Here is a 9,489-nt window from a genome sequence, read left to right on the forward strand (position 1 = left end):
AACATAGTAGAAACCATAACAAACTCCATGTCTTTGTTTTATATCTTTTTGTTTACTTTCTTTATGTTATAACTTATACACTTTCTAAATGCCGTTGTTGGCTATCATTGAATCATTTGCAAAAAGGGTGACAATATCATTAGGTTTAAAGAATGTTCTAAGAAGGTGTCGGTGACTAAGGCATATAATCTTGAAATAGAAATTTGCATCTTAAAATATACTTTGACAAGCACATTTGGTTTTGGTGTGGTATAGTTGCAAAAGCGGTGTGAATTTTAATTCCAATGTAGATTGAGTTGCTTATGGACATCTAGTGGGCCATCATATATCTGATTTACATCTCACATGCATGATCCTCGAATGGGTGATATGGGAGTTTTGATTTCAATGTGGATTGCTAAAAGAATACTATTGCATAAATATGTGACGAACAAAAGTTGCTATTTAGCAAGCATTTTAAAAGAGAGGTTCTCTGTTTGTTGTTGCATTCAGTTCAGTTATATAAGTTATTAACATTTAAATTTTGTTCAAGAGGCCAACATCATATACAAGTAGTAAGCAATTACCTACCAAGAATTAGAGACACACTCACACCAGTTGAGTTATCAACTTAGGCCAGATTATATGGTGGCTATTTTTGTTTTGTGATTATCTCTATTTTTATAACCACCATATATGATTTTAGGTCTATAATATAATATTCCATGTCTTTGGATTATATTTGCAAAACCAGACCAATTCTCTCTTTTTTTATTTTTTTAAAAGGAGGTGCAAATATACCCTTGTGCCTTTCATTCAAAACACGGTGTTAAGTAGGACTTTTAAGACAAAAACGATGAGCACTTACTACTTACAAGTGATTTAGAATTTAGATCATAATCACTCACTCACACTCCGTTAAATTTGATTTGTAGAATTAATGACAAGTAAGAGCTGCTTTCTACCTTGTCTTGTTTCTAGTCTCTTCCTTTTTCTTGTATATCTTCTTAAGAAGTTGTTTTGCTTCACATTGTGGGAAGTTGTCAGGATCATAGTAGTGAGGTGCAATATCAACCAACCTGAATGAATGAATCAAGTTCAATAAATAACAGTGAAAACAAACTAATCGAAACAAATTAAAATAGAGATTTATACTTGAGATATATGTTGTGATCCAATTCGGATTCCACCCAATAAAAGTGATGGGTTATGAAAAGTGTAACATCTACATTCTTCTCTATAACCATTAATGGAGATCTCTACTTTTATTTCAAAGGCAAGAGGGGTTTGAGACAGGGGAGCCATTGTCTCCATATCTATAGTTGGTCATTTTGGTGTTTTTAGAATTTAAACTTGTGACAAAAAGGATGTGATCCAAAAGACTACAAATGACGGGGTCAAGGGGAGATTAGCATAGAATGAAGAAGCTGGCCTCCAAAGTTTCAACTTCCTTAGTTTGGTTTGTTGGAAATATGTCTATGGTCACAACAAGTTAGTGACTTTCCATAATTAAAAGTCATTTTGGGTTACACTCCAGACATGATTTAAGCATAAAAAAAAGGGAATTTAGAGGGGTTAGTTTATTAACTTGTCATCTTATAGGTGAGTTAATTAGAAACTAATGAATCTTAAGGGTCTAGATGTAATTATACTTAAAACATCCATAATGGTGAGTTCAATGGGAGAGTTGAATGAGGTGGCAACTGGCAACTCTAGTTGTCATTAAGTGGATGAAACTCTACCATAGTGAGATGCCACCTTGGCATTCAATGGATTTGGAGTTCAATGACCATTAAACTCTTCAATGGGAAAAAGGAAAGTTTTCTAATCTTAAATACATACTATAAATTAGCTTTTGTAACTTTCTATTGAACTTTGTAGAGTTGAATGCATTGTAAGAAAAAAATTGATTGAGTTGTATGGAATGTAGAAACATGATGTGGCAATCCATTGAATTCTATGGAGTTCAATGCATTGTGGATGCCCTTAGTTTGAATTGGTAATGATTTATCCCTTTCTTAATTAAAGGGATAAATCATACCAGATTAAAGAGAATAATCATATCAAATATATGTGAGATGATACTCTTTACCTAGGGTATGAATTTTGAATTCCCTCCTCCCTCCCCTCTCGGCCTACAGAACTCACGGCATCCCTACCTAGTCTAGTGTTCGAGTTCATCAAGTAAAGAACATAAGAGATTGGTCATTTTTGGTGCTAGATCACTTGTCTTGGGTGCGACTTCATTAGAGGAGTTCTCCTTTGGGCTCTAAATCTTCCAAGATAAAGAAAAAATCCGACTCTTCTAGTTCATCAAGAAGGTATGATTCAATCTGTCTACTTAGTTGTTATTATTGCTAAAAAGCCGCTAAAACAAGATCCATGGTGGGATATGATGATCAAGTTCTAATTTTTATGCTTGGTTGCTTTATGCTCCTGAGATTATCATAAACCAACATGGCCTACTTCAGGTTGGAAACCGACTTGGTCAGTTTTGGTTAGTTAAGTTCAAACTGATTTGTTAGTTTGACGAACAAACTATTGCCTGTAATCCTTTCTAATATCTGAAAAACACTATTTCCGTCATCCTTATCTAACTTTTAGGTAGAATGAGCATAAGTACTCATAATACACCACTTTTTGGCAATACCAAGTTTTCGAACATCTTGATTCAAACTAGGCATAAGGAGAAAATAAAATTCAAGGAAAGTGATGACACAATCCTACAACTATCCAAGCGAATTGATCATCAATATATTCCCTTTTCACCCTGATACCCATCACTTACTATTGTAATGGAAGTTCTATTTCTGTCTTTTAAGGGTAGAATTGTCATACTGGAGTTCGTTAGGTTGTGTGTCAGCCCTAATTTCTTAGTATCTTTTCCTTCCTTCTCTCTAGCATCAATATTCTGTCATATACTCATATATGTTGAATTCTTAAGGGTCAATTTGATGCACCCAATGCTTCTGTTTGGACAAGATAAGATGGTTTAAGGAATAAATTAGTCAAGTAGGTTTAAGCAAACCTAATTGGCATAATTAAGGTTAGGTATTGATAAATGATAATAATTTACTTAATCACACCTATTTAACAGCCACGTTTAAAAAAATCAATCTTTTAAAAGCTCCTCAGATTGTTGCTTCCAAACTCTTTTTTATTGGAGTTTTTTCAAACGTAATCAAGAATGTTAGTCATTAAATGAGATGATTCATGAGGGATGGAAACCATATATATTCCAATATCTACTATCACATCACCAAACTCATTCATGGACATAAGTGAAAAAAACTAGAGAAAAATTTCTCAGTAAAGATGAGTACTAACCATTGGCCACGAACATCAGTAACTGTTTGGATGAATAGCTTGCTTGTTAAGACACACTCGTTGTAAATAACCCACTCTGGCTTGTGATCTAAACAATTTGATGGATGCAAATGAACTACCTACAAACACCAAACCAAAGTATACATCAAATGCAAGTTTAATTTTACCAAAGTATACACACACACATAAGAAAACAAGTTAAAGGAAGATGCAACAAACTAGATTCTCTTTCATAGTCAAATAATGTCCGCTGCTTTCCAAATGGGCAACTTGCATAAAGTATCCTACTAACAAAGCCTTTCTTATGTTGGTATAGTAGTCACGATTGTTATAATCCATGCTGCATAACTTGAGGTTGAGCCTAATCATTATACAAGCTAGCTGATGCCTGACATTATCTCAGATCTTCTAGCTGATCTAACTTGACCGTCGGAGTCTGCTCCCGGGGCACAGTCCCTGGGACGGCTCTAACGACTTTGCACTGTGATATCCAGATCTCCGCCGCAGCTGAAGACCAGAAGGCACACTGGAGGTCGATGTCGCATCAGAAACCCTAAACAAACCCTTTATCAAAGAATTGTTAGTGAAAAGAGAGACAAAGAATGGGGTATGTTTATGCAGGGGTAAATCGGGCAAAAGAAGGAATCGAGAAAGAACTTATTGGTAGGGCCATCACCTACATCATATTGACTTATCATCTCCTATATCAAATGGGCAAGAAGTCCATCGTTGCTAGTGTTTATTTAATAGGCACTAAGTCCATAGCGTCCAACGTTTAACTAATATGCACTAAGTCCATAGCTACCAACGTTTAACTAATAGGAACTAAGTCCATAGCTGCCAATGTTTATAGGCATGAAGTCCATCGCTGCCGGTGTTCTACGGGGATGTCATCAATCAGTCCGGTAGTCATCACCTATTTATCACCAATCTAACATCACCTATTTCTCATCACCCGTCACTACCAAATTCATGTTATAAGTGTAAACTACTTATATAATTAAATCAATTAAATATCATTTGATATTATTTTATCTAACACATATCACCTTCGGCACACATAATAAACACATAAGCATGTAATTATCTAGATACTTCATATCTATGTGTAAGATGAAAGGGACCATGCACTTAATTGATAAAATGGGTGACTGGTGATCTGGACAGAACTTCGTCTAACACCTCAGATATTCCTTGACGTGACCTAAGTATAATTACTACAAAGTTTTAGTCTAATGATCCTAGAGACTAAGAACAGTTTAGATCCTCACTAATCCTAATGCCTACATCAAGATCTATCAAGTAAGGATCAACTATGCAGGACAGTTGGGAAGCAGGATCATTTCAGCATAATAGTTTTTCTGAAATCCAACAACCAAGCCAACATGACCATTCTAAACACGTCTTCTGTAAGTAGATCAATCAGTATAACGATATGAAATTACTGATAAATATGTTTTATAGGTTTATAATGACAACTTATGACTATAAATATAAGTTACACAGAAAAGACTTGAGGGTAGCTTAACTTACAGAGGTTCTTCCTGACAGAAGTTAGGAAATTGAACTGGCAGAGCTTCTACTCGCTAGCTACTATTTCTTCAGGGATCACAAGGCTTCACCGAAGGCTAAAAAGGGAAACGGGCTAAAATCATGACAATTTCAAGAGAGAGGAGGATGGGGAGTGAGGAAGAAAATGAGCAGCCGCAATCTATTTATAGCACAACTGCACGCTGTGCCTAGTGAGCGCGTCGTGCACACCTGAAACGTCGGTCCTCCCATTTTTCTGCCACATGTCGCAAATATGGTGGTACACGTCCCACCTTCTAGAAGGTGCGCACCGTGCAACCCACCTGTGTGTGGCGCTTCTCGGAAAAATTTATAAAATCGTATCTTCTTCATACGAGCTTTGTTTTCGACATTCTTTATATCCCCAGAAAGCTCTCGATGAGATCTACAACTTTCGTTTAGACCCCATCGGCTAATTTTGAATTTATTTTAAAGCTATATTTTTAACAGACTTATACTGTTAAAGTCCGATAAAAATTCATAACTTCCACATATGATATCCGTTCTCGATTGTCTTTATATCGACGGAACCATATGGACAAGATCTTCATCCCTTGTTTAGATTGTTTTTCCTAACAATCAACCGATTTCTATTTCGGTTTCTGAGCCGTATACTGCTACGCTGAAACTTCTAAAATTCCTAACTTCATCTTACGATGCAAATTTAGATGATATCTATATGCACGAATTCGCTTTTACAATATCTACGAATTTTGTTTAGATTACTAAGGCTAATAAACAACCTATCTCCAACTCACTATTTACGACATACTGTTTGAACGCGAAACTTCGGAATGTCGTAACTTCTTCCGTCGAAGTCGGATTTGGGCGTTATTTATATGTACGAAATCCTCCTCACATATACTATTATTTGGTGAAGATTATTTATCCTAAATAATCCCTCTTTAAAATTCATTATTATGATTTATAATAACTTTATTCCCTAACCCAAATTTACGGGTGTTATATATATATATATATATATATATATATATATATATATATATATATATATATATATATATATATATATATATAAGAAATAGAAATAAATCAATAAATATATAAATTTTATATAGTAATTGTCCAATCCATAATAATGTCTATAGAATCCAAGGTTCTAAAAAGCTTGTCATGGCTCCGCCATGACTCCAAGGCTTGCATGTGCCGCCAAGCTTTACCAAAACGCCGTCTTGACACATATATGTGTATAAAAATGAATAATAGTAGAAAATACATATAAAAATATGAATTATATACAAAATTGCCGCCTTAAGTCACGCCTTACAAACGACGTGACTCGCCAACGCTCGGAAAAGCTTGAGGCTTGACATTGCCGCCAAGTCACGCCTTACGTTATTTAGAACCTTGATAAAATCAATTCAAAGGACTTGAATAATCCAAAAATGTCACACTACATTTGGTGGCCTAAGTTGAATGTATTGTAATGTTAATTCTTTATAATCGAATACATTTCATTTTTTGATGCTATAAATTCTAATTAGGAAATTTTGTTTTTCTTATCAATCCTTCAATTCTTGTCTTCTCAGCATCCTCTGTTTTCATATTTCTCTTATGTTTGTATTATATATCTTGCATATATAATGATGTCAACATTAAATTTAGGATACTAATTTATGTTATTTGTCCTATAATTTGCCATAAACTCTCTTATATTCGTTGTTATGGCTTTAAACCGTCCATTTATGATCATTTTATACTGGGGTGGTAATATTGAATATGAGAATAGATTCATATCAAACACAAGGTGTGTATTATTTTTATATATCTTGCATAGATAAATGATGTCAACATTAAATTTAAGATACTAATTTATGTTATTTGTCCTATAATTTTGCCGTTAAATTCTCTTATATTTGTTGTTATGGCTTTAACTCGTCCATTTATGATCATTTTATACTGAGGTGGTAATATTTAATATGAAAATGGATTCATCAATGGTGAACAATAAACTCTCTACTTAGATATTCTTAGGCACAAAAGATGCTTTCAACAATTCAAAAATTTGTCTCATACACATTAGAGTAAAAATCTGTTATAAGTTAAATTTGTTATAAATATTGTGGGAGATCTAACATGGCACCACTCTTAAATGATTCATCCTAGACATAAGGCAGCTGAGAAAGATGAAAATAACACCGTCAATAAACACTAGTTAGTAGATCTCCTTTGTAATTTTGAAGTACTGTTTGCTTTGCCTAATTATAATAGATGTGAAACAACTAATGACTTTAGATTTGATGAGCACACCTTGGAGTAGTAGTGAGTCATTAAGCAACGTCGAGGCCAATTCTGAAGAAGGTAAAAATGGAAATAGAAAATATAAAAAAAAACATATAATTGAAAATGGTAATAATATAAAACTAAAAGGACTATTTATGTAATTACAATTCCATGGGGCCACAACACTTGTTAAAAGTCAATTTGAAACAACCCTATTTTTTAAAACAATTTTGAAAAGAGACCCTTTTTACAAAAAGAAAAAAAAAATTATATCTCAACACTAGTTATGGCTATAAAAGAAGGAATAACACGCAGCAATCGCCATTGGAGTACAATTAATAAATCCATCTTGAACATGATGATGAGCAAGCTCTTACGATTTGGTAGAAGACAGCTTCACACCATTGTCTCAAGAGATATCATCAAACCTTCTTCTCCAACACCTTCTCACCTCAAAACATATAATCTTTCGTTTTTTGATCAAGTTGCTGTGAATGCATACATGCCCGCTGTAGCGTTCTACCGAAGCTCCAGTATTTATCAGAGTTCCCATGAAAAAACGCTAGAATTGAAGAACTCCTTATCGCATACCTTAAGTCAGTACTATCCGTATGCTGGTAGGCTGGCAAAATCTTGCCCAACCTATGTCGACTGCAATGACGAGGGAGTTGAGTTCATTGAAGCACGTTACGACAGTACGCTCTCCGACTTCCTCCAACAATCAGACCATGAAGATTTAGATCAACTCTTTCCAGATGATCTAATATGGTTCAAGTCGATCAAACCACAAAGATCATAATGATGAAAACGAAAGCACTACACCATTGTTCATTCAAGTCAATCATTTTACATGCGGAGGAGTAGCGGTGGCAGCATCTTTGTCCCACAAGGTTGCCGACGGAAGCAGTTTGTTTAATTTCATTAATCATTGGGCTACAGTGACACGATGCCGCTCATTGGCGCATGATCATGATCTATCACACATCAATCCGCATTTTATTTGTTACCAAACTAGAAACGTTAACATGTCTAGTTTGCATAGATCACATGGTGACTATGTCACGAGGAGTTTTGTGTTTCCTAACTCAAAGATAGACGACCTCAAAGCCAAGATCACTAGCATGACCATGGAAACTGGAGAACATATCATGAACCTTACACGAGTTGAAGCTTTAACATGGCTAATTCATAAGTGCGCAGTGGCAGCAGCTTGCAAAACTAACTCAGGTATCTTCAAGCCAACAGGCGTGGGCCATTCAATGAACATGAGAGATAAATTGGTCGAGCCGCTGCCTGAAACAAGCGTAGGAAATTTTTATCTTTTGATGGAATTTCCAACAATGAGTGAAAGTGAACTAACGCCAAATAAAATCATTGGTGAACTCAGGAAAAGAAAGAAGGAATTTCAAAGTATAAGAAATACAGAAACTGCACTAGATATAGTTGAGGAGATGTGTTCTGATCACAATGCTAGGCTTGAGATATCAAAAAGACTTGATGACTATTACATCTATACTGCCATACACAGGTTTCCTACATACGGGATTAATTTCGGTTGGGGAAAGCCTATAAAAGTAACTATTGGTGGGGTTAATTTAAAGAATGTTATTATTATGATGGATACTCCCAATGGGGATGGCATCGAGGCACTCTTATCTTTGGGAAAACAAGACATGAAGATAATCCAAAATGACCCTGAACTGTTAGCCTTTTCAAAAGAATGCAATGCTAGAATAAATGTCACTAATGCAATCTAATTTGGGTGTATTAATCTAGAACCAAAATCAAAATGGTTCCTTATATTAATGAAACGGAAAAAAAATGCAAATATAGGTCTTTTGACAAAAATAAGATAGTTCCTTATGTTTTTTTATATATAATTGTTGTATTAAAAAAGAAAAAAGACAGGTCCTAGGACCTACCTTAGCAATGAGTAGCTACGCCCCTGTGCATTAGATAGCTAGTCGGTGTTTGTACTGTTTGTGGTCTAGCCTCCGGCCGGTCACTTTTTTAATAAATTTCGTTGTAAAAAAAAAAAAAAGCTAGGTGGTGTTTAATAGCTAATATAGATCACATGGTGCGTTTTTTATTCAATCTATTCAAAGGTGGCACAAATTTTATAATTGAGCAAAATTTTGGTATTAAATTATCTTTTTCGTGTATGAGCAAGGGTGTTTGTTAGCTAGTTGGTGTTTGATAGCTAGTTGAGTATCTATATAGATCACATGGTACGTTTTTTATCCAATCTATTCAAAGGTTGCACAAATTTTATAATTGAGTAAAATTTTTGTATTAAATAATCTTTTTTATGCATGATTAAAATAGGTCGCTTAAAATTGATGTGTTTGACTTCCATAGATGCTGCCTATG

At 34.6% G+C, this 9,489-nt stretch overlaps 2 protein-coding genes across 2 annotated transcripts; one reads left to right on the forward strand and one right to left on the reverse strand.

Annotated features, from left to right (window-relative positions):
• Positions 1 to 752: 752 nt before the first annotated feature.
• On the reverse strand, positions 753 to 3,700 carry LOC145108649 (putative pre-mRNA-splicing factor ATP-dependent RNA helicase DEAH3). The gene is made up of 3 exons (XM_079045702.1): positions 3,526 to 3,700; positions 3,307 to 3,425; positions 753 to 1,058 (listed from the first exon to the last, which is right to left on the reverse strand). Exons 1-3 carry the CDS (start codon positions 3,673 to 3,675, stop codon positions 941 to 943), a joined length of 387 nt encoding a protein of 128 aa, XP_078901828.1. The 5' UTR covers positions 3,676 to 3,700; the 3' UTR covers positions 753 to 940.
• Positions 3,701 to 7,457: 3,757 nt separating this feature from the next.
• On the forward strand, positions 7,458 to 9,194 carry LOC145108656 (akuammiline synthase 1-like). The gene is made up of 2 exons (XM_079045717.1): positions 7,458 to 7,893; positions 7,934 to 9,194. The coding sequence occupies exons 1-2, from the start codon at positions 7,475 to 7,477 to the stop codon at positions 8,874 to 8,876; spliced, it is 1,362 nt and encodes a 453-aa protein (XP_078901843.1). The 5' UTR covers positions 7,458 to 7,474; the 3' UTR covers positions 8,877 to 9,194.
• The last annotated feature ends 295 nt before the right edge of the window (positions 9,195 to 9,489 follow it).

This window comes from Lactuca virosa, chromosome 1, assembly GCF_052849685.1.
Source record: "Lactuca virosa cultivar CGN04683 chromosome 1, Lactuca_virosa_CGN04683_v6, whole genome shotgun sequence".
Classification (NCBI taxonomy): Eukaryota; Viridiplantae; Streptophyta; class Magnoliopsida; order Asterales; family Asteraceae; genus Lactuca; species Lactuca virosa.

Coding starts and splice junctions, on each gene's coding strand:
- LOC145108656 (XM_079045717.1), top strand. CDS start 7,475: ATGATGATGAGCAAGCTCTTACGATTTGGTAGAAGACAGCTTCACACC. Junction 7,894..7,933: donor GATGATCTAATATGGTTCAA/GTCGATCAAACC, acceptor TGAAAACGAAAG/CACTACACCATTGTTCATTC.
- LOC145108649 (XM_079045702.1), bottom strand. CDS start 3,675: ATGATTAGGCTCAACCTCAAGTTATGCAGCATGGATTATAACAATCGT. Junction 3,426..3,525: donor TGACTATGAAAGAGAATCTA/GTTTGTTGCATC, acceptor TGGTGTTTGTAG/GTAGTTCATTTGCATCCATC. Junction 1,059..3,306: donor ACTGATGTTCGTGGCCAATG/GTTAGTACTCAT, acceptor TCATTCATTCAG/GTTGGTTGATATTGCACCTC.